The sequence below is a fragment of the Myripristis murdjan genome, chromosome 24, assembly GCF_902150065.1.
Source record: "Myripristis murdjan chromosome 24, fMyrMur1.1, whole genome shotgun sequence".
NCBI classification, from domain to species: domain Eukaryota; kingdom Metazoa; phylum Chordata; class Actinopteri; order Holocentriformes; family Holocentridae; genus Myripristis; species Myripristis murdjan.
This window is the reverse complement of record NC_044003.1, coordinates 30752543-30777456: the sequence shown is the minus strand read 5'-3', so window position 1 is coordinate 30777456 and position 24914 is coordinate 30752543. Positions and strand designations below refer to the sequence as shown.

At 41.3% G+C, this 24914-nt stretch overlaps 2 protein-coding genes across 2 annotated transcripts; one reads left to right on the top strand and one right to left on the bottom strand.

The window, feature by feature from the left end:
- Positions 1-6590: 6590 nt before the first annotated feature.
- Positions 6591-9466, bottom strand: LOC115356236 (proto-oncogene c-Fos). Its single transcript, XM_030047322.1, has 4 exons — positions 9422-9466; positions 8948-9163; positions 8084-8191; positions 6591-7897 (listed from the first exon to the last, which is right to left on the bottom strand). The coding sequence occupies exons 1-4, from the start codon at positions 9461-9463 to the stop codon at positions 7208-7210; spliced, it is 1056 nt and encodes a 351-aa protein (XP_029903182.1). The 5' UTR covers positions 9464-9466; the 3' UTR covers positions 6591-7207.
- Positions 9467-14904: 5438 nt separating this feature from the next.
- fosab (v-fos FBJ murine osteosarcoma viral oncogene homolog Ab) lies at positions 14905-17493 on the top strand. Its single transcript, XM_030047748.1, has 4 exons — positions 14905-15209; positions 15675-15902; positions 16031-16138; positions 16259-17493. Exons 1-4 carry the CDS (start codon positions 15075-15077, stop codon positions 16931-16933), a joined length of 1146 nt encoding a protein of 381 aa, XP_029903608.1. The 5' UTR covers positions 14905-15074; the 3' UTR covers positions 16934-17493.
- The last annotated feature ends 7421 nt before the right edge of the window (positions 17494-24914 follow it).

Below are 24914 nucleotides of genomic sequence, written 5' to 3'. Positions count from 1 at the left end.
AACAGCCGCGCCTGGACAAGATCATTGACTTACATGTGATGACAAAACCGTATCGGTGTGAGCATTTTAGTGCATTTTGAGGAATTTCATATATTGTGGAGGAAGCCTCCCGCTCAGTCCTCTCATCATGGAGCATCAGCCTGTAGTCGCTGCCTGCGTGTTAGCGCTGATGCAAAATGATGTGATGCTGGTCGACGATGTTTTTATCCTCTTCATTTCAGTTCTTTTGTGATGATTCAAGCAAGAGCACATGTTTCAGAAGAGATATTGCATGTTGTAAAACTGCCAGCCTCCCGCTTCATTTGTTTGAAGTCATGTTCTTGCAAATAAATGTGTCAGCAGTGTGATATATGGAAATGGTTCCTCTCTGTGATAACAGATGATCAGTAACCTCAGTTCTGGGGAATTTAATGACTAACTTTTCAGCTTTAGACGTGGTTTATTGTTGATTATAAGTTATAATTATATTTTTAGATCCTTTATTTAGATCACCCAGTTTTGATATCCTTTGATTTTCCCTGGTACAAGTGTAACTCACAGAGTAGGCCATGCTACCTGTTTTAACCTTTAACCTTTGACTGGTAGTAGGTTTGCTGATTCATGGGCACAATTTTGTGGTGATCAAAATCCTATTTTTGCTTTATTTTGCTGTCATTTAATCCTGATGCATAGTAGCCTATATATGTCATTGTATTTTATTCACTCTGTTTTACATTCCTGAAAGGTTTGGATGTTAAAAGTTGCCCACGGTGAATTAGTTTTGGTTTTCTGTGCAGATTTATCCCCCATGCAGCTGTGACACACAGAAAATCAGACTGAGAGAGGAAGCCAGTGTTGTCTTTCTCAGACAGATTCTCTGAGAACTGAAATCAGAGCATTCCAGCTGGGACAGGAAGTTTGATGCCTAATTGAGTCAATAAATTTTGTCTTGTAGCTATAGATTTGGTTACAGCAAGGTCTTATTCTCATATATGATATTTGGCCCATGACATAATCATTTGATGAGAAAAGCTACTAAAACACGCACAGATACTATCATGTGTAGGTACATCTGGCAATGTCTGGGTGGTTCTAGAAAGTTCCAAAAAAAAAAAAAAAAAACTCCGGGTAGTGGTCTCAAGGCTGCTTCCCTCTAGTGTGAGCACATGTAACTACACCTCAGTACATTGCTGTGTAAAACTGGAAATCCAGTTCTTTGTCTAAAAGGCCATAAATCAACTCAACTCATCTTTATTTATATAGCACCTTTCATGCAAACGTGCAGCCCAAAATGCTCACATTGCAAAATCAAAAGATAATAGGCAACAGTAGACAATAATAATAATAATAATAATAATAAAAGCTTGACTAAAAATTACAACAATAAAAACTATAAAATGTTAACAACAAATAAATAAAAGTCAATAAAACTAACAATAAAATAAAATAATATAAACACAAAAAATAAATATGAAAACCAGTAATTAAACTGAAACACTAAGGCTGTACTCCAAAATAAAAGATCCCAATGAATTATTCCATACAAAAGACAAATAATATAAAAATTTTGTCACAGTGAATGAATTTAGCCATGCCATAACAACAATAATAATAATGATAATAAATCAGCTACAGAAAAGGGGCATCCAAAAGAAAAGGAAAGTTTTTGGGAAAGTTTCTTTCTGAATTTCATTCATTTTGAATGAAATAAGGTGTATGCGATCATATGAGACAACTGGGTAAAAACTGTTTTATTGTAATTCAGTTTGTCACATTAAAAATGTTGCATTTCTGCTGGGACGAGGAAACAGTTATTCACCTGTTAGTCAAAATGAGACTTTTTTTTAACATGATGCCATGTCAACTGTTCCACCTGGAACAAGCAGCTGAGCTATCAGAGGCTCACCAAAATACCCCCGTACTCTGTTCCTTTTTTAGATTCTAATTTGGTTCCGCTGTGATTTATGTCTAGCATCTGAGGGGATGGAGGGGGGGGCACTGTGCGTCACAGCCTCTCTTAGTAAAGATGACAAGTTTTTGGGAGGCATTTCAGGACCACTGGGGTTAAAAAGCAGAACTTGAACCAACAAGCAGACCAAATTTCAAAAAAAAAAAAAAAAAAAAAAAAAAAAAAAAAAAAAGGAGGGCCCTATGTGACTGTGTTTGAGACAGGACAAAGCGTCTCCTTTTCCAGGCACTGACTTTTCAGCTAAATCCCCCTGCCCACCCCCCCTCTGTGCCTGCTGAGGAAGGCAGCCAGAGATATCACTCAGTACATGAACACACATGGTCAGAGCTCTGCTGGCACTTCCAGCCTTTAAGAGGGAATCGCCTCTTGCCAAGAAAAATAAGCCTTGATAATGACACTGTCGTGAAAATATGTATGCAGTCCAAAATTTGCGGATCACAGTAGTTTATTCAACAAAAGGTGAATTTCCTTGCTTGCTTTGCTAAAAAAAAAAAAAAAAAAAAAAAAAAAAAAAAGAACAGCTCCTGTGCTTTTCAGAATACAGAGAGGTGTCTGGAAGCACTGAAGTATCAGAGAGACCCAGAGGAAAATCACATCTGATCAGGCCCTGCAGGAGATGACATTGAAAAATGAGTGTTTAAAAGACTGCGGTGGCTTTGCCCGGTTTGGAAGCTCAGACGCTATATTTCTCAACATACATATCAAGACCTTTATTGCGCTCTCTTCCAATCTTCTTCCAGCAAGCCTCTGCATTTAAACATAAGGCTAGGTGCACTTGCCAGCAACTGCCCAAATGATGAATGGAGGGCTAGTGCAGTTTGTGGTTGTGCAACTTTGCCAGACTCCTGCAGTGTTCTCTCTGTGTGGGCGTCAGTACTCAAGGTAGAAACAATGAAGTGGCTTTTTCTTCAATGGCATTGCTTGCTTTTTATTTAGATGTACTTTTTTCCCCACATAGATATGTATGTATGCACTTTAAACAATTATTCTATTCTTCATACATTACACATTACATTCCTGGTCACTTCACTAAAATATGAACCAGTAAGATATATGGACATTTGTTCCCTTGCCTTTTTTTTTTTTGAGGAAGTAGCTATGACTGAGTTGATTTTAACAATCAACAGGTCGCATAGCTGAGCACATTTGACACATTTTGTCATTTTATATCAGACGGGAAATGCCCGGGCAGATACCTCCAGACACTATCCTGACTCATCATCTATCACCACACTGCAGACACTATAGACAAACTTTATTTTTACCACCGGCCCATTGTTTTCCTTCCTTCCCTTTTTTTCTTTCAAAATAATCTCAGACAGTTGTAAATCACGTCAATATATGTCTAGTAACGTGTAAAGATGATCATTCACAGACAAGGCTATTTAAAACTGTGCAGCAGGAGTTCTACATTTTGACATGCTGGGTCTCCATGTTGGAAATGATGCATTTCTACAGAAAAATATACTCCTTTCGTTGGCAAGTGTAGTTTGAATGGATGCAACTGGAGGTTATGATTTCATCCAGGTTTTTGCAGTGAATGTTAAAATGCACTTATTTGTCAAAATAATGACAAATCCAATGACAAGTCAATGCTATTCCTACAGTCTGTTCGCTCTTTCTTATAAGCTAAATACACACAAATCAGCCCATTCAACCATAAACACATATAAATATTTCATATGATGTTTACCATCCGGTAAACGCTGCTTCACATCAATGCCCCCAATTTAGAGATGTAATGTTTTATTATACAACATCCTCCTTTCTTTCCACATGCATGAACATGACAGAGCACCCACCCATGTGCATGTGCACTCACACACCATAGACGACCATACACATGGTAAAAGTCCCCTTGTCAGTGGAATGAACTGTGATGCTGTAGGAGCTTAAAGATTCCTGCTGGCTCCATCCAATGAAATCAGTCACTCGGTGCACCAATGGCATGCCAGCGCTGAATCCCCCATCATCATCTCACAACATCAGGCTGTCAACAATCATCAGAAACCCCCCCAACCTCCCTCATGACCCTGTTCCAGTTGAGCAAAAGCTTCCAGTCTTATTGGTGCTATAAGATATATTTGCAAATACACTATATGTGGTATTTGCAAAACCAGTCCCCATAGTATCACATGGAGTTTATTAATATCCAATTGCTTTTGCAGTGAATCCTTTGATCTCTTCACTTACACAGGCGTGTGAGTTTAGTGGGATGATTCTGTATCTGTGGAATGGAAATGAGATCCATAACAAAAACAAATTACCCCATCAGCACAAGATTGCTTTACTCCTGCTGTGTCCTTGCAAGTGTCAGCCTGTTTTCCAGTGCTGTTCCACTCCATATACAAATTAATACCATTTTTGGCGACCAACGCAACATTGCTGCCTCCATGGAGTCACCCATGTCAGGTGACCCAGTCTTGCCAAACCCATATGACATTGATTTATCCATGCAAATATAGCACTTCCCCGGGAATATCACAGTGAGTGGGTAAGCAAGTGGTCAGGAGATAAATGAGGATGAGATAACATGTTTGGGAAAAAATGAATACATAAATAATGGAATGATGGGTATTTGTAGCCAGGCAATGTGAGACATTTTACAGTGGGCTGATGTTAGGTGGATTCTCATCCAGAAACAGTAACTCCTCAGCCCTCTGTTTTCTTTTAACATCACAATACCGTGTCAATTTTAGTCATTCCAAAGGATCAAGAGGTTCACAGCTAAATTAGCTGGAGAAGGAAGCTCCACTCAGTGTTAGGAGGGTGTTTCATATGACTTCCTCTATACACACACACACACACACACACACACTCACACACTCAATCTGACTTGCACTGGACGCCAAGCAAAGGCCTCATTCCCAAAATATAAATAAAGACCTTACAACTTAACTGTCACTCAACACTTCACACTGAGGTTGTGTCCCGGTGGTTGGTTGTAAACAGAGCACCGTACAGGATATTTTACAACTCTAAAATAGGAGATGTGTTGGAGTAGCAATACAATGGGCATGCGATTTGAAATGAAAACCGGAGTGGATCAAATCTGTAGCAAATGATATCTGACTTGTTGATAGGCTCGTCCATCAGCCCGCTAAAATAGCGAGATGCTCATATGTTACAAGCTGCCTGATAGAGAGCTGGGCTGCCACTCAGTGTTGGACACTGTTCATGCTGTAGCTCCCTCTACTGATGACAGCCTGTACAGAGAGCACTCACACATGACACATGTGCAAAAAAGGTCTGCAGCACCTCTTTTTTTTTTTTTTTTTTTATTGGTGAATAAACTTTATTTCTTTCACATTCAAAAGTGCACTGATAACATTTCTCAGTAACCAGAACCAACATCAAAAATATTTTCAATATACAAAAACTACAAAAATAATCTAAAAACAAATTCAGTAATACAACAAATAATGAAAGGAGGGAAAGGAAAGAAAGAGAAAAACAGTCAAATACATACATACATACATACATACAAAAAAGAAAAATAAACAGTAAAAAAAAAAAATCTTAAATGTCTAAATAATTGAATGTTTTGTTTTTTGTTTCCCAATTTATAATTTTTGTGTTTTAAGTTTTCAATACTGGCCAAATATGTTTCAAAATCAGTATCTTATAGTATCAGTATCTTATGTGTGTGTGTGTGTGTGTGTGTGTGTGTGTGTGTGTGTGTGTGTGTGTGTGTGTGTGTGTGTATACACACACATATGTATGTATGTACATATACACGTACATACATACATACATACATACATGCATATACATGTATATACACACACATATAGATAGATAGTTTGATAGATAGATAGACATAGACATAGGCTATCTATAGTTGGATAGATATAGATTTAGATGTATTATTGGATTATAGATGGATTATTGTTGTTATATATTTATTTTTTTATTATTATTATTTTGTTACATTGGCACATAAACAGTCCACATATCAGTGAGATAAATAACTTAGTGTTGATGAAGTAAGACAGGCAGGTTACAGTAAATGCAGCGCTATTCTGAGATAGGCACTAACAGACTACTTAGCGAGCTAATTATCACCACGCACGTGACGGCTGTTCTGTAATTTATGAGGTTTCGCTTTGTGTGTGTGTGTGTGTGTGTGTGTGTGTGTGTGTGTGTGTGTGTGTGTGTGTGTGTGTGTGTGTGTGTCTCCGTCAACACGACGCTCGAGCCCCAGCTTCGTCTTTTTCCGGTAAAACCTTCCAGCCCGAAATATGACACCGTCTCCATGGAAACAAAACAACTGCATTTGCCAAATATGGTCAAGGGAGTGAAAACGGGTACGGCAGGCGCGTCCTGACGCACGCACTGCACGCTCTGCGCTGTGGAATCAGATTCCCTTGACCGTGAGAAAACTGGAACGATGAACTATGAATAAATGATTAACTCGCTCTTTTTGCTCCGGCTCATTAAAAACCAGCACGCTTTCTTTCGGGACAGCCGCTCTGCTGGTTATGCAACTGCAAAGGCATCCAATCACAAAGTGGCATCTGCATGCTTCTCGCGTACAAGATTTAAAACCATAAACATTTGATCTGAAACCATAAACGGTACCAATTCAGTGAGAACAGCAGTAAGTAGCATGTGATTAATATCTCTTTTTATTTCCAGCTTTATATAGATATATTTTTTGGCATCTGATCAACAAAGTCATTGTTTTTTATAAGTAAAAAAATAAACTATGTCATAAAATACATCTTGATAAAATACATGGCATGATGTTTTCATGGAAAACTTGAAAATAAATGTCAAGTCAGGGGACACCATACAGCAAAATGATACACTTAGCTACACATTAGTAACCCTGCTATTCACTTGTTACAGCACAATTTTGTTAACAGTATGTACACATATCGAGCACAGTTTAATTTCACATAACATTAGGGAATGAAAAAAATACTAAAAAGATACAACCTCCTAGATTATGACTGATTTGTATTTGCATGCATTTTGATAGGCTACTAGCACAAAATCTCCATTCCAGAGAATGATCTGCCCTTGCACCATAGGTGTGGAAGAAGTTGACCCTAGTACAGCCACAGAAAACATGTCATCTACACAAACCTCCATGTTCAGGTTTACACAACATCACAACTTACACTACAAAAGGTTATTGGAGAAAGACCATAGCTTTTTGGCTGGTTTCAAACCATGTACAGTTATGTCCAATTGTTGCATAACTCATTTTTTGTTGTTGTTGTTTTGTTATTTTTTGTTTTTGTTTTTTTGCATTCACAAGGCCAGGAGTGTTGGGGAGTTAAGACTATCTTTCATGAACTCAGATGCACCAAGGCCGCCTTTGAGGCTCTCACAACCTTCAGCCAAGGAATCAATCTCAGAGTAATTAAAGGAGAACACCGTGCGGAGATTGCTACAAGTGGGGCTGGAAGACATGACGGGCGTACTCAGAGACTCAAGGTCGTTGGCCACTGACTTGTACAGGGTTTCCCAGTCTGAGACGCAGAAGGGGCCGCCGAGGTCTATGTCGGGGACTGATGCGGCTGTTTCAGCCGCCACTGCCATCTCCAGGCTGGGGACCAAGTCATCCAGGTCATCTCCCTTCAGGTCCTCCAGAGGCTCTTCTTCTGCACTTGCACACAGGAGGATGTTGGAATTCCCCAAAATGGCTGCTGCCGAGATACAAGGGACACTGTCCATCTCTTGAGTGATGGGGCTCTCTGCGATTGCTGTGTTGCTCTCAGGAGTTTTCCCATTCTCTAACATGGAGAGCAGCTGCGGGGAGGCTGGGGGGTCCTGTAGCATGGTGTCAACATCATCTTCCTCCTCCTCTTCATCATCGTTAGGTAGTTTACAGGATGGTTTGTGGGAGACCAATATTTGCTCGAGTCGCTCCTTCTCTTTAAGGAGATCAGCTATCTCCGTCTGTAGGGCAGCCTTCTCCTCTTCAAGCTTGTCAGTCTCCTGGAGGGGGAGGAAGGACAAAATAAGAAATAAGGCTTGGCATGAGGAGGCATGGGAGGACTGCTGCCCTGTGGTGCTCCCCAGTCAGCTCTGCTACATCTCTTGTGATCTGAAATGATAAGTGACATCCCATATATGCTCTTAGCTGTGAATATTCCTTATGATTTCATACAACAGTGTACTTACAGCTTGCAAAGTGTCTGTGAGCTCCCTCCGTCTATTGCGACACTTTGCTGCAGCAATTTTATTCCTCTCCCTTCTGATCCTCTTCCTTTCCTCCTCCTCTTTGGAAGGCTGAAATCAATCACACAAAAAAGCTATTTAAATGCAGCATCCTGGAGATTCTTGCCATATCAGCATTTGGCTCTTCAAGACAAATTCACTTGCCAAGAAAATAATCTTTCCCCGTCGCAGTGTGCTGAGAAATATTGTCGGTGCAGACTCCTTGATTCAGTCCAGGCGTTAAAATGCTGCACCACTGGCACGCTATGCAGCCACGTGAACGCGCATTTTAGGCTATGCATCTTCCCATCCATTCAGTAACACCCCCACCCCACCCTCCCTCCCCCAGACACACACTCTCCCCCTCAAAAAAAAAAAAAAAAAAAATATTCTCATTAATCAAATCAAACTGATCTCTGATTACTTCCGTGGGGGCAGTACTTCGTGATACTTAATGTTGCATAACTTTTCCGTACACAGCGAAAAAAAAAAATCACATTCAAAAATCGCGATAATTCCGTTATGTCACGTTTACGTCCAATTACCTATCTAGGCTCGGGTTGTGTGAAAGAGGAGGACAAATTGAGATTCGAACGTGAGACGAGGCATAGTTTTACGATTACTGAACTAAAACAAACTTAGCCTATTGATTGAGGGATTGATTTGACTGATTGACTGATAGGAAAGATTAGTCTATAACATAAAATAACAGTTCCTCACAAGCAAAGTAATAACACTGTTGCAACGCTATTTTAGAAGTAATAAACAATAGTAAAAACATAAATAAATAATGATGATAATAAAAAATTGTGCGTGGAAGTAGCCTACCTGATCTTTCTGCCCTTTCCTGCTGACGGGCTGCGCCTTGCAAGCGCCTGCCGGGGAAGACGACTGGATAGCGCCGTGAGCTTTAGGCTTTGCACGGCTGGATGAGGGGGAGACAGATGTGATGACTGTCGGCTGCACCATCCACCTCAGATCCGGCGAGCTTGAGATTGCAGTCACCGTCGGAACAAAGGAGTCTGCTGCACTGGACTCAGAATCCTGGAAGACCCATGCACAGCCCACACACACACACACACACACACACACACACACATGCAAACACTAATTTAACTTGGCTGATCAGTATGAATGAGCAGCCACGTTTATGGGTGACCTTTACATGTGCTTAAATGTTACATCACTCATTTGGGTGAGAAATGCCACAAAGAAAAAAAAAAACACGACAAAATCAATACTGAATTATCTATGAATCCTTCAAAAAAAGCTAATCCTGACGTCTTCATTCATTTTCAATACCAGCACAACCATCATCATCATCATCAACAGCATCACTACCATCGCCATCACCATCATCATCATCATCATCATCAGTCTATGTTGAAAGGTCACGACCAAGACATATCTGCAAAAAGTAAATGATATCCTCACAGATTTCCCTATCACAGATTGTAATGTGGAGCTTGCGCATTTTCTGCTCGACAGTCAGACAACCGTCATTTAAAGCATGGGACAGTAATTCTGTCCGGGAATATCTATGGAATGCACTTGGATATATATGTAAAGAATTTGTCATAACAGAGCATAACCTCTATATACTATCACAGCGGGCTTGTGCATGAATTACCCTGCTACATTTCCTGTTACGTTCAGTTTTTTCATGTATGGCATTATATCCGCTTATACCTTGGTACTGTCCATTGATGATGCGCTACAAAGCGAGTCAGGAGGATGCTGGCTGCACCCAGGGGTGTCCCCGCCAGGCGATGCTGTGCTGCAGCTGGACGACGAGTCGTATTCAGGGTTGGAGTCTGGATGCATGTTTTCATCAAAAAATAATAATAATAAAAATCACTGCACAAAAAATCTATACAAGATCTAGGCTACATATATATATTTTTTGCAAAAGAGAAAATCTAACACATATGACGCCCACTTGTAGGCCTATATTCCATTTGCCGGGTGCATAAATGGTAACTGTGCAGATAATGGAGAGGCCCGCCTTTTATAGTGAGCTGGAATTTTATGAATGAAATCTGTGTGGTGAGACTGAACCATTTCAGAGACGGAGAGGGTCCTGTGAGAGGTACAGAGAAGCGATCGCGTGTCTTCAAATAGAACACTTAAACATTTAAAACTGCTGATCATATAGAATACAACATTTTTTATTTTGGAAAAAAATATTGTTTTACTTAAATATGATGAAATGGCAGTCACGTAGGATGCCCCCCTGGTCCCCCCCTTCAAGAAGTGCCCAGTGCCTTATGAATGAACCACGTCATTTTATGTATGCAGCATCTGCATCATGTACATTACGTTCCCTTTATGTCAGCTCAGATTCATAATATGTAATATAGAATACATTGCTATATCGAGATGCTTCTAAAATCAGACCAACTGAAATGTCCTTGCAGCAGAAAACACACTAGTCAGCAGTGCAGCTGGTGGGTGAATAGCCTCTAGCCGTCAGACTCAACGAGGCTACCACACAACAGCAGCCCCTGCTTATCGATTTGCTGTATGATGCCATGCACTGAGCATCTTTATATGTGTATCCCATCACATCAGTCACAAAGTATGAGCTAGACAATGCTATTCATGTAGGATGTATTGCACATCACCTGTCTCTGCATATGGATAGGGCTCCAGCAACAGACTTGTCGTTGTAGTAAAGCGTCCAATCACCAAGAAGACCGGTCCGACCATATATGGTGTTTCCGGTTAACATGGGCGCAATGTGCCGCACAGAGAGCGCAGACAGGCTCAGCGCAAGTGGCTGTGTGGTCCACCCAAACACTACAGAGACTCCAACATACGCTGAGAGGAATGCTCGTCATGCAAAGCTTTTGTCCGGAATAGGCACAAACTGTGCTTTTAGGACTGTGGCGGCTGTAGAGCAGGCTAATAACATTCATTCACCTAAGTTCAGCTGACCCGTGTACCCTTTTGATTGTGGAATAGGAGGACTAGTGTCTTTTTAGGCGGACAAGAGTCCTTTTGGTATACATTTAGGCTATGTAGGCCCTATGTCTATATTTTCCATCTGTTGGACGCATGAGAATGGTGTGTTAGAGGGAGGAAAACAACACAATTATTGATTTCCCTAACTTCTTCTTAAGCTTAATTTATGGTAGTTTGTTTAACGAGAGTCACTTTTTATTATTAATATTATTTATCACTTTCGGTGTTAAACATTAAACAGTCTGGTGATATGCAGTTCACCAGACCTATCTGCTGTCAGATCATTATTCCCACATCCGTTTCGGTCCCCCCGATAAGAAATACACTATATTTAGCTTTCAGATGACCTCACAGATCCTCTCAAGTGAAAGTGATGGGTCGTGAATAGAGGGGGCCTCCCCCCACCTTCAAAGAGGGGCTGCGCTCTCTGCTGCTTCCCGGCAGTCACAGCCTCTGTGGGGTCATTTACTGGCACATCATTAGGTGGTCGCTTAGGCCTATTCAGCCGTCGCTCAAAACCAGAGGGTTCAGAGGCTGGACATAATTAGGCGACAGACACAACTCACTCGAACTCAAAGACCCGTTTTCATCAAAACAACTAAAGCATGAATGTGGGAAACGGCGGAGCGTGTATTTTTAGACCAGATGACATCACTGATCAAAGGTCATGTAAATTAGGCAGAGAGATTAATACAGGTTACTGTGTAGTCTCCATTCAAACGACCTATTCACTGTGATGATTTATCATTGTGATTTTTTACAAGGTCCATTGTTAAGAACCATAAATCAGCTAGAAAGCGCCATAACCTTAAATGTGTGGGATTTGGTGGCGAATAAAACAACTAAACTTGCGATCGTTTATCCTCTTGTTCACTTGCATAATATATAATTTACTCATTTGCCTGCATATAAACAATAAGGAAATGAAATATAGGTCTGCTGGATCTTAGTAAGTAGTATTAATCTGATGTGGTAGCTTAAATTAGACCTGAGGGAAAGAAGAGGGCCTCTAATTCAACTTTCCTCAATTTACTAAATCATAATCCTTGTTTGTCTTCATGATCACTGACTGGAAATGATATCACAATTTAACTCTAAAGAGCCTAGTTTAGGCCATAAGGTAGTCAAAACTTGGGCTTTGTGTGTTTGCAAATTAGATCATATCTGATTTGCAAGTCTGTAACAACATAATCATATAGGAAGAGACAGAGTGTGCTACGTTGTATAGTCTGCTGCTCCTGCCAAACAAACTACCCAAACAGGTCACTAGGCAAATTAGCTGCATCTGCATGGTTTCCAATTTCATTCCGTCGCTCCACAGACAGCGCGGAGAGAGCCGAGCGGAGAGTAGCAAAAAGCGAAGAGATCTCACTCCTCAGCCTTCCCTTGGCACCTGGAAACTCACTGGTCCAGGTCTTTCGAGAACTTAGAGAAATGATTGGAGTATTTTCTAGAAGCTACTAGACTCGATTAATTGAAAATTTACGAGGTGTTAACTATTGCAGATGTAACCCGTTATAATGATCTATTATCTATTTGTACCATATATAAAACATCAATTAAAAAGGGCCAAAAATCAATGGCGTAAAGTTGTTTGTGATGAAGAGTGTTGGGGAAAAACATCTGTAAGGTTTGCGCCTGGTCATTAAAGGGTTACCATGGTAACGGCGCGTTGAGCGGCTATTGTCTGAGACCAGACAGTAGGGTCATTTTTTTCCCATGACGAGTGATACATGTTCAAAACATAAACAATCTTCGGCGCTATGCAAACCGAGGAACGTCACTAACGCGAAGGGGTGGAGTGTTGCTATGGCGACGAGGAATGTTCAACAAAACATGAACGCGGGAAACAAGTTCTGAGCCCTCTGGCTGGCAAACAGTCTGTAGCTGATCCTCTGTTTTTTCTTTTCTTCTCTTTTCTCATATTAATGTGTGTTATACAATGAGACATAATTACTTTACTGTAACCCTTGCTGAAAATAATCCTCTATTATTTTGAATAAATAACTTGATTAGAGCAGTGGTTTATTAAATAGCCTAGAGGGGTCCTTGAAGTTTCCAGGGGTCCCTTAAGAATTTGGGGAATAATTTAATTTAACCATTATTCCATTATATTTGTACTAAACCAGCAATCTTAGATGAGGATGCTTTAAGATTCCTCCTTCCTTGACCTTGTGTGTTTATGTTAAAAAGACCTTGAGGTAAAAGATTGGTATCATGTCAAACAGTGTATTCGCTGAACTTGATCGGCAACTCAAGAAAATATTTGGCCTGGGCTAATTTGAATTGCAGCCTGATGTGTGTAGGGCTTGAATGGACATCTCAAAGCTGCAGCTCTGAGATTAGCCTGTTGTGTAAATCACCAAGGGGAGGGCCTGGGGATCCCAACACTGTGTATAAACAACCATGGGGAAGACCTCTGCGAACAAGGTAGGCTGAGGTTTGATGGCAAGCAATTACCATGGAAAAGTACACAACACACCAGCTTGCCCTACATCTAGACACACCTCTCCTTGGATTGCACACAAAGGTACAAAGGCTGCCTGAGGGCACGGCGCACACGTAAAGTGAACTGGCTGCACAGATCTTGTTGGGACACACAGTGTTCTGAACGTGTTTGAGTATTAAACCATTTTGGCACATGCCCAGACTGGCTACACTCCTGTATCACCTTACCTGCATCCATTTTAAAACATGTTTCCACTCATCCTTTGATGCATCTAAAGAAATTATCTTAGGGAAGTTTAGGCATGTGTAGCTGTCTCATAAAACAAAGCACCTTACAATGAGTGAACAGGTACAGAGTCTCTCTGAGGGACACCACATATGTCTTATAATGGCTGCATTAGGCCTAACTGTCACACAAATTCAACCTGCATCAGCTTCTCTAATCCCGATATTGTAATATAAATCTACCTTATTATAATTAGTAGTAGTAGTAGTAGTAGGCCTGTGTTATTATTATTGTTGTTGTTGTTAGTTCTAGTTAGTCGGTTTGCTGCTATAAATAAATGCATGGCCTATTTCGTTGAGCTTCTTGAAAGTAATAGTGTTTAAAACAAAAATTAGGTTAGATGTATGTAAACTGACAATTTTAATAAAGGATTTTTCTGACTAACTGACAAACACATTCATCCCCATGGTAATGAGTTTATATATAGGTTATAGAGTTTTGTTCCACCATTGGCTGCTTCATTAAACAAATGTATGCAACCTTTGCATGCAATAACACTGGAGCAGATTTTTAAATCAGCATCAACTGACATTCACTTTGACCCATTTGTTCGATACAAATAGTATACTGGCACCAAAATCAAGAACTCGGCATGTGTAAATTTACTTTTTGTTGTACTTTGGTTGAGGCTGTTCCTTTATTGACCATTACCCCACTTCTTCATTTCTCACAACAGCCTCTGTGTTTGTTGTCTTACATAACGTCATGTCGCTGTCGGCCAATCCTCGGATCTTCCATTTCCCAGCAAGGACCGCCCTTCACAGGATGCACCATATTTGGAAAATGACGTACTGGGGATCCCGTTTCTGGAATATTCCATTTCTTGACAGTGGGTTTGGATTGTTTTCAAAACGTTAGCTGGGAGCGATTAAACATAACCAAGTGACGATCGGTACATGACTTTAGTTGTGTTTTAATAACGTAGGCGCGATAGATAGCATCAGAAGTGCGGGAGTGTTTGTTTTTAAGGTGTTTTTCTTCTTCGGACGGTCGGCTGAGAGGCACTTCCCTCGCCGACGTCACGAGCCCGTCCTCCCGCACCATATAAAAGCTGCTCGAGCCTTCAGAGTTGGCAGTCAAACTTTGAGCAACTATACAACGACTAGCAGAAAGCAATCACTGCACACCGGCAGCAGCGTTCAGGAGCCTCTGGCAAACCTACTAAAGGGATTTCCTCAGAAGTTCACCTCCGCCTTAGTAGAGTTTGTTCGGATCTAGTTTTTTCTTCGTCTTCTTCATCTTGCCTTTTTGGAAACGATGATGTTCACCGCTTTCAACGCGGACTGCGACTCTTCCTCCCGCTGCAGCACCGCTTCCCCAGCCGGCGATAACCTGGGATACTACCCGTCACCAGCCGGATCTTACTCCAGCATGGGGTCCCCCCAGTCTCAGGTATGTCCAGTCTACAATAAAGCCTTATTTAAAGCGTACAATGTAATATTACCGAGCCTGTCTCACTTTGTTGCTTGGTATTGAAAACATAGCAAGCTTATACTACGAATTACATAATTACTAATTAATTACATAACTACGTTAAATACCAGTGCATACATAGTTTGAAATATGGGCTGACTGACAAATAAAATATATAAATAAATGAGTGAAAAAAAAAAGATACGCAGCCTGAGCTTAATATTGTCTGGCTCTGCAACGCTGCAAGGCAATCTTCATTTACCTGGAAACTCCAGAGAAAAAAGTGTAGCGTCATAGCTGACATCACATGGATATTTATAATCACTCCATCTTTTTATAGACCGCCTGCTTCATTCATATGTATCCTGCAACCCCCCACCTCCCCATCCCTTCCTTAATATATACTCAAAGTACTCATGATGCTCTGGCTTCATTCCCCTCCAGGATTTCACTGACCTGACAGCATCAAGTGCCTCCTTCATCCCCACCGTCACAGCCATCTCTACCAGCCCAGATCTGCAGTGGATGGTCCAGCCTTTGGTGTCCTCAGTGGCCCCCTCAAACAGAGCTCACCCCTACAGCTCCAGCCCCAGCCCAGCTTACTCTAGGCCAACCATGAGATCCTCAGCATCCAAGGCTCACAGCCTAAACAAGAGGACCAGAGTGGAGCAGGTAATTACCACCTGATCAGACTCTTCCAAGTGTTACATAACAAGTAGTAACACCTGCATTGCAACTGATGAATTACCTTTGGATAGCCAAAGAGCTTGGGACTTAATTTTGTCTTATTTTTTGTGCAGATTTCACCTGAAGAGGAGGAGAAGAGAAGAATTCGCAGAGAGCGAAACAAGCAGGCTGCAGCAAAATGCCGCAACAGGAGGCGTGAGCTTACTGACACCCTCCAAGCTGTAAGTATTTCACAGATATACCATATCATGCATCATAAAACATTTCTTGCCAGTGCTAATAACAAAAATTGACCAACAGCCAAATTAATGCCATTTTCTCCATTTTTCTCGCTTTCATAGGAAACTGATCAGCTGGAGGACGAGAAGTCGAACCTTCAGAATGACATTGCCAACCTTCTGAAGGAGAAGGAGAGGCTGGAGTTCATCCTGGCCGCCCACCAACCCATCTGCAAAATCCCCTCAGAGGCAGACACTACATTCCCTGTGGCCTCCGTTTCCCCATCGCACTCTTGCATCTCGGCAGAGGTGTCCTCTCAGCCCCAGGCCTCCATCTCACAAGCCTCTGCTGCCATCGCCCCCAGCCAGTCAATCTTCTCCACCCCGTCCAACTCCCTCTTCTCCAGCAGCTCGGCCCTCTCCACCACCACAGTGTCCGACAGCACGGTCAAAATGACCGACCTGGACGCCTCCGCCCTGGAGGAGTCCCTGGACCTGCTGGCCAAGACAGAGATGGAGACGGCACGGTCGGTGCCAGAGGTTGACCTGTCCAGCTCCCTGTACACCTCTCAGGACTGGGAGCCCCTCTACACCTCCGCCAACGGCACTGACTTTGAGCCTCTGTGCACACCTGTGGTCACCTGCACCCCGGCTTGTACCACCTACACGTCTTCCTTCGTGTTCACCTATCCCGAGGCCGAGACCTTCCCCACCTGCGGCGTGGCCCACAGGAGAGGGAGCAGCAGCAATGACCAGTCCTCCGACTCACTCAGCTCCCCAACCCTGCTAGCCCTTTAAAGACTCTTCCAAAACAACAGTACTTCCTATAAAAGCACATTTACTTGACATATGACATAGATGTGCAGATCACAGGGCTATGGAATGGACTTGTACTAGTACCAGAAAACAAACTATGTATGATTTTATTTGCCTTTATCTATACTTGCCTATTACAACTATGTAGCAAGTCGAAAGCATGTTTCAACTAATAACACCTAGTCGTTTTTTGAGTTTACAAATAATAAGTTAATATTTGATTTAATGGTGCTAGATAACAAAAGTTGTTGTAGTGTTGCTGTGTGTTCAGAGCAATAGTTATCTTGACCCCAGTTTCTCTTCTGGTTGATGGAATGTAAGAGTATATTGTGAGCTGTTTGTGGTGTTTAAAACTGGTTGTGCTTTGTCTAACCATGGTCTGAGTGGTCTATCTTGAGTATTATGAAGTTTTCTGTGAAAACATTAGTGGCTTTTAATTTATGAAATTTCAATTTATTTTTTTACAGAAAGAGTAAAAAGCTGAACTTGTTGAATGTCGTTTGTAAAAATGTGTAAATAAATAATAGCACTATTTAAATTCAGCTTTTGTGTCATCTCCCTCTCTCTTACACACACACACACACACACACACACACAGATACAAACACTGTGTTGCAACTGTAACTGTAATGTCTTTATAACAGTTAACAGTGATTTTGAAGAGCAGTTGCAGCGGTATTCAAAAGTCAGTAAAAACTAAAGTCTAAAATTAGCTCGCATAATGGATAGTGGTCTTTTTCCTGCACCTCCACTGCCTCTATTTATTGTTCCGTATGTTGCCAAGGTTAACTATACGTCAGGGCTCTTACGTCAGTGCGTTCTTTCCATTTTTTTAATCTGCAAGGCCAGCGCAATGACGTTTCACTTCCATGCCCATATTTAGATTTCTGCAACATCTCACAGCTTTCCACCAGCAGAAGGCATTTGTCCATGTTGTGTGGCTAGATCCGGACGACACCGTGTTCAGTAAACCCCGGGCAGCTGTAACGGCTACTACCTTTTGTTTTTATCTGTTTTCCCGTGCAGATCTATTGAATTTGTCTCTCGATTTGCCTTGGAAAGCAAAACGTGCCGTAGTGCGCGTTCCCAGGCCCTACGTGTGCCCAGTGCGAGGCTGGCTACACAGCCACGGTGACTGCAAGCGACATCACAAGGGGGATTTCGAAAGCTACATTTTAAACACCATCTGCGTTGGTTTAATTTATTCTTTTCTGGCAGAAGGGCTGAATTCGTGTTTCACTTCCCACATTCACATAAGACGCACGGTGTAGGCACAGCGCGAACGAAAGCTCTCGAAAAGACCCTGCGTCTTTCTTGTAATTAATCAAAATGCTGTGGTTTATCAGTGAGCACGCCATGAGTAGACAGCCCTCTGCTTGCCGAATTTGAAGAGGCATTGTGTATATGCACTTCTTGCTTATTTCCACGAGGAGGGACATGCAAAAATTAGCAGCATCAGTTGGACTTTTACTTTTTCTAATGGTTGTGCTGCAAATGGGCTAGAGCAAACAGACAGCTGGGCAGTGGCTACTAATCAAACAGTTTTCTGGGTTAAGAGCAAAGTAGTGTTTTTTGTTTGTTTGTTTGTTTGTTTTAATTATTGATAGTCTCCAACTTGTCTCTCCTGCAAGACCAGACACACACACACAACAGTTGCACCACAAGATGTGCCAACATGTCATCAAAATGGTCTTACTTAAGAACTAGCTCATGAATAGCATGGTCAACATCTGGCTTGAAGGATAACATGCCAGGGCAACAGTTTCCTTAGTCAACATAACATCTTTCATTGTTTAATGATGATATATATATATATATATATATATATATATATATATATATATATAATATATACACTTCTCACAAAAAGTTAGGGATATTTGGCTTTCAGGTGAAATTTATGGAAAATGTAAAAAGTTCACGCTACAGTGATATTATATCATGAAAGTAGGGCATTTAAGTAGAAGCATACACTGGTGATTTCCTCATCTCAAACAATTTCTTGAAACAAAAGCCTACAACAGTGGTGGGTATACCACAACAAAAAATGTCAATGTCTCAATAACTCGTCATGTGCCCTTGAGCATCAATTACAGCTTGACAACGACGTCTCATGCTGTTCACAAGTCGATTTATTGTCTGCTGAGGCATGGCATCCCACTCTTCTTGAAGGGCGGCCCTCAGGACATTGAGGTTCTGGGGTACAGAGCTCCGAGCCTCTACACGGCGACTCAGCTGATCCCATAGGTTTTCTATGGGATGCAGGTCTGAGAAAGTGCAGGCCACTCCATTTGAGGTACCCCAGTCTCCAGCAGCCGTTCCCTAATGATGCGACCTCGATGAGCTGGAGCATTGTCGTCCATGAAGATGAAATTAGGCCTGTGTTGTTCATGCAGGGGCACAATGACTGGATTAATGATGTTATTCAGGTAGTATGGGCTTGTCACTGTACCATTCACTTCTATGCCTTTCTGTGACCCTTCCAGTCTCTCTGTATCTCTGTTGCAACCTGCTGATGACACTCTGTGACACTCTAAGCTCAGTGGCCACTTCCGTCTGAGAACATCCTGTTTGAAGCCTCGCAATGGCGAGGTGCTGCTGATCAATTGTTAGGTGTCGTCTTGGTCTCATGACGTCAAAATGTGAACAGCAGAATGAGGAGAACTGTTTAAATACCAATTCTAATTGAACCAGGATATTTATTGGTCGATTCATGGATCAAACACCTGATGTGAATTTTGCCGTTAAGCTCCTTGTTAGAGAACAGCAACTTGTGCAAAAATTACTGAAACATTGAACAGTTGGATATGTGCATTCAAAAGTTTACAGAAGGTCACATTAAGTTCACCTGTAAAGGTTATAATGCATTTTAGGTTCATCCTGAAATTTCACTCGAAAGCCGAATATCCCTAACTTTTTGTGAGTATTGTATATATATATATATATATATATATATATATATATATATATATATATATATATCTTAGTCTTTCTGGAAACCCAAGCCCTAACCAGAGTGTGTCTCATTAGGCTTATGTGTTTTGCATTACAGTAATTTAGATCAAGGTGGATGTTGTGGGTCCTCTCATAGGCCACTTGATACCTTGTCCTAAACACTAAGCCACTAACTCAAGATATTATCAGTGAATGCATCAACTATAATTTGCTTCTATATTGGTTGAATCGGGAAATGTATAGCAGCCTAATGGAGTGCAGGTGCACAAGAATTTACCATCACGGACCCTTCAAACACAGTCTAAATCAGCATTGCTCTATACTACTAATGCACAAACTGGTTGAATATCAGTAACACACAGAAATAGAAATTGAAGCTTATTTACTGCATTTCTGGATAAATTCAACACAAGCAAAAGCCATTTGAAGAGCGCTGAAAATTATACCAAAAGTACACCTACAAACACAACCTATTTGCTCTACACATCATGTAAGCCCATTGTCTATGGTGAGATACACAGAGAGATGTGTTGGAATATCCTCTGTAAAATGCACAATTTGCTCTCTAGGAAGTTGACATTGCCACTAAATCAAATGTAGCTTGTAGCATGTCTCATTGAACATGATGATTCAAGGTGATTTGTGATATTTCAAAAAATACTGCAGGAAAATTTCTCTGTGTGCAGACAGAGAAGGCCGCATTAAAGAATAATCCACTGAAAGTATGAGCAAACCTATAATGAAAAGGCTGCAAACTCAAATATGCTGAAAAATTCCATCAAAAATATTGGGTTGGGAGTTTAACTAGCAATATCTAAAAAATGGTATGGTGAAATATCTCCAAATTCATGAAGATGATACACATTCAAAATAAATATCTATCAGAACTACGCACACACTTTTTTTTTTTATCAAATGCAATATAAGTTCCAAAGTCCAGACCTTGATGTGCTCATAGCTGGCAAAGCCTACTTAACATGCCGTCAAGTCTTTCTCTCATACCCCCTATACTCCTCGCTATCAAATAAAGTAGAAGCAAATTAGACCATCTACCTCTACCGGTAGAGGTAGATGCCTGCCCTGAGTCTGGTTCTACCTGAGGGTTCTTCCCGTTAAAGGGGAGTTTTACCTTGCCACTGTCGCCAAGAGCATGCTCAGGAGGAAATCTGTTGGGTTTCTTGTTTTCTACTACAATTTGTAGAGTGTGGTCTTTACCTGCTCTACCTGTAAAGCGTCATGAGATAACTTCTGTTGTGTTGTGTTGTTTGACGCTATATAAATAAAGCTTGATTGATTGATTGATTGAATTTATACTATGTAGGCACACAAGAGTGCACAGTACATAGTAGGATTGCCAGTAGAGCAAGTGCTCCCTTTATAATATTAATTTTCATCCTTTAATTTCACAACATTATCAAGAAAAAACCCATACAAGAAATTCACATCAGTGTCACTTATGACTGTGAATTTGCCAAATTTGTCATCAAACCCCACCCTTCCTGGCTTTCTCATTCATTCAAACCCTCTGAATAAATATTTCACACAGTAGGGATTCATGTGAAGGAAGATTGCTTCATGGCTGTTCCCAGGAAATGCGTTGTGTGTGTGTGTGTGCATGCGTTAGCAGCGTGCAGGGTGGAAGTCTACCAGCACACAATAAGTAACTTCCTCACTTCCTGACGTTTGAACCCTTCAAGCACAGACACGCCTTTTTGTGCAACATGGCCAAGCTCCTAACAGCTGTTGCCTTACTCCCATTGTGGACATATTTTTCGAAAACACACCCCACACACCCCATCTAGGAAGGCTTTAATGACTGACTCTCTCTTAAGGGTTAAAATTGCACCAGTATACTGCTACATCCTCGCTCTCTTGCATTAGAATTCAGAAATGCTCGGGTTGAACCTCCCTTCCCAATACCTTTTAATGTTTGTGTGAGGCCAGCGCCAAATGGGTGAAGCCTCTTGCCGTGAATTGTTCCATAACTGCTGAACTGCAGCGACCTGCCTGTGTTCCCTTGCACTACAGCAAAGCCCCCCCACCCTTTTTTTTTTTTTAATAAAGCCTCTATGTGCGATCATGCAGTGTCTAATAACTCTCGCTATTAATACCTCTTTGCGGGCCCCAGGGAGATGGGGCCGCAGCAGAAATAGCAGGTGCCCATTGCTTCTTTTAACATCAGCATCAACAGCAGTAAAATTAGACCACTATGACGCCAACCTGCGTCTGTGCTGCAACCCAGGGGAGGAACCAGGCAGCGTATGCCTGAGAAAAAGAGAAGGAAAATAAGAGTGAGGCGAGGGGAGGAGGAGGGAGAATGATAAGGAGTATGTGAGGTGGAAGAGTGTGGGGAGGGAGGCAGACAGAGAGCCCTGGCTGGGTGTAATTTTCAGCGCAGTGATGATGAAACAGCCGAGTTCGCCTCCATGCCACGACAACCAGCGCTCAATTTGGATCAGCTCCATATTCACGGAAGCCCGTTCAGCTCTCAAGAGAGGATGTGAATGCTTTAGGAATCCATAAATACCTCAGTGCCTACCCCCTCCCGTGCCTCTGTTTCTATCTGAGTGACAGACTGATACAGTTATTCAATAGGGTGTGTACACTGACAACCGAGCATGCATTCACCGAAGCATGTAACAAAGCACACTCCGAAAATCTGTCAGACTTCAACTCACATCTGCCTTTGCCATTTCAAAGTGCTTCCTTGTTTTTCATGCCTGAACAGATGTACATTTTTCATACAGTTGCTTTACTTTGATACTCCATGTATCAGGGCCCTGAAGCTCGTGCTGAATTGCATGTATGTGAGGACATGGCTCCCACCTTCTCTTTGTATTTTCACTATCTAAAAGTAATACAGGGCACAGGTCAGATCATGACAGCAATTGGCTGAAGGGTGTGGAGACACACGTGGTTTGCTGTATATGGTCACTTAGGAAGTGCAATGCTCAGTGACTTCTGACTTACACTGTGACGTGAACACAACGCCCAGATGTGATACAAGGTTTGTCAACAGTAATGACACTCGTCATTACAGAGGTTAATTTCTGCAATTCCCTTTAGAGTTGCTTGCTGTAACCATTTCATCCATAAGATATATGATTTGTTGTAGTGAATTTGGCCCCCAACAGAAAACAGGTCTGAATATAACCAAAAGCAGATAAAGAACAAACTCAATATGGTTGAACAGAACCAAAAAGGAAAGCACAAGCATCATTAAAGTTGAAAACTAGAAGAGCTTCATAAAAAATAACGAACATTTCAAAATGTGAGTGAAATATTCTACATCTTCAGATTAGAACAAAAAGCCAAATCAGTCACAGAGGTATGAAGTTAGCCCTGTGAATTTTATTTTTGAAGTTGAATACCTCTGTAGTGTGTGGGAGTGTATGACGCACTATTCCTAGAGGATATTTGATGCACTAAGCTGTAATACTGGAGGGATTTCTCCATCCAGTAATTACTGTTCACTTAGTGACAGACTCCCCACTCAGCAAAGCATCCTCGTCTTGTCTCGTGGGATCAGTAACAAGGATGTTTCCCTGGAAACTGGATGGCTCTATCATATGTAATTGGGTAATCCCTGAGCTGCTGACAGAAAAATAATAGCTTTTGGGATTTTCAAAATACCCCAGCCAGCACTGGGTATGATATGCCTGTTTTGTAATCCGGATTTACCTCTCACATACTGGATGCGGATGGGTTATTATGCGATTAATATTAAAGGATGCATTTTAAAGAGTGAGATCTATAATTGTCAGTAGGCTAATTGGAAACAGTTATAAGACTACCTCGTCAAAATGACAAGGACATACATTATCATTACGGTTTCTGATATAACTTTAGAACCAATACAATGCTATGTGGACAGACTAAAATCTACAGTGACAGAAGTCTCCCACAAAGGATGCAGCATCACCCAATCAGCTAAAGCATATGTCTACTGTCCAAAGGAGATTACCAGACATGCAATCTCATCTAAAATTCACTCATATACCCCATCCCATGTTGGGGTACTAATATAACCGTCCAAACTCAAACTGACACAGCCATATAGAACAGCAAACGTCAACCATAAGGAAACTCAGGGCCAAGAGTGTCAAGAAGCCCCAAAAAAGTTATAAACGTAAACGTTTAGAGGGGGAAATGACACAGCAGAGAACTATGATCAGCTCTTGATCAACTGAGACTGGTAACACAACCTTGCACTAATTACAGTGTCAGCACTTAATACACAGTTCCATCCGTTGTAGTTTCAGGAGCCATGACCATGCTGCACCAGGCTTGAACCTTGTTCTGCACATTCCCATCCCACTCATGAGATCCCAGTACATCATGGCTGGTACAGAAAATACAGAAAATGTCTGCAGTTTTAGTCTTTGTCAATTTGTCACTTCAACAAGCTTGAGGGGGCGTTGGTGCTGATGTTTATTTAGACAGGAATGTTGACATGACTGGGAGTCAACTGCCTTCACAAAGCATTGTGCTTGGATTGTGATACCTATTCTGACAAACACCCCTCATATTAGAATAAAAAAACAAACTAAAACTAACACTGAAATTAAAAACTAAACTGAAACAAAACATTTTAAATAATAAAAACTAAACTGAAAGCAAACCCACTCTGGAAACTAAGTGAAACTAAACTGAACTGAATACAAAAATTAAAAACGACATAAAAATATACACTAATGAAAAATGCAAAACCATAATAACTCTGGTGCCATGTGTGTTATTGACTATTGACTATTTTGGTCACAATTGTCTTTTTTTTTCAGTGGCACCAAGACAAGTCCCCGTACATTTAGTGTACCGAGCGATATACCTTTTCCCACACCTGCTGAGGTTCCAGGAGCAGAACAAAGGAAGCACTGGACCTGTGCGCTATAACAGGTTACAATGCTCAAGAAGACTCTACCTTTCTGAAGTATCTTTGAGAAAGACTCCTGCCAGTGGCTCTGCAGGTAACCCACGCTCAGAGGGGCGCATGCAAAAAAAAAAATTA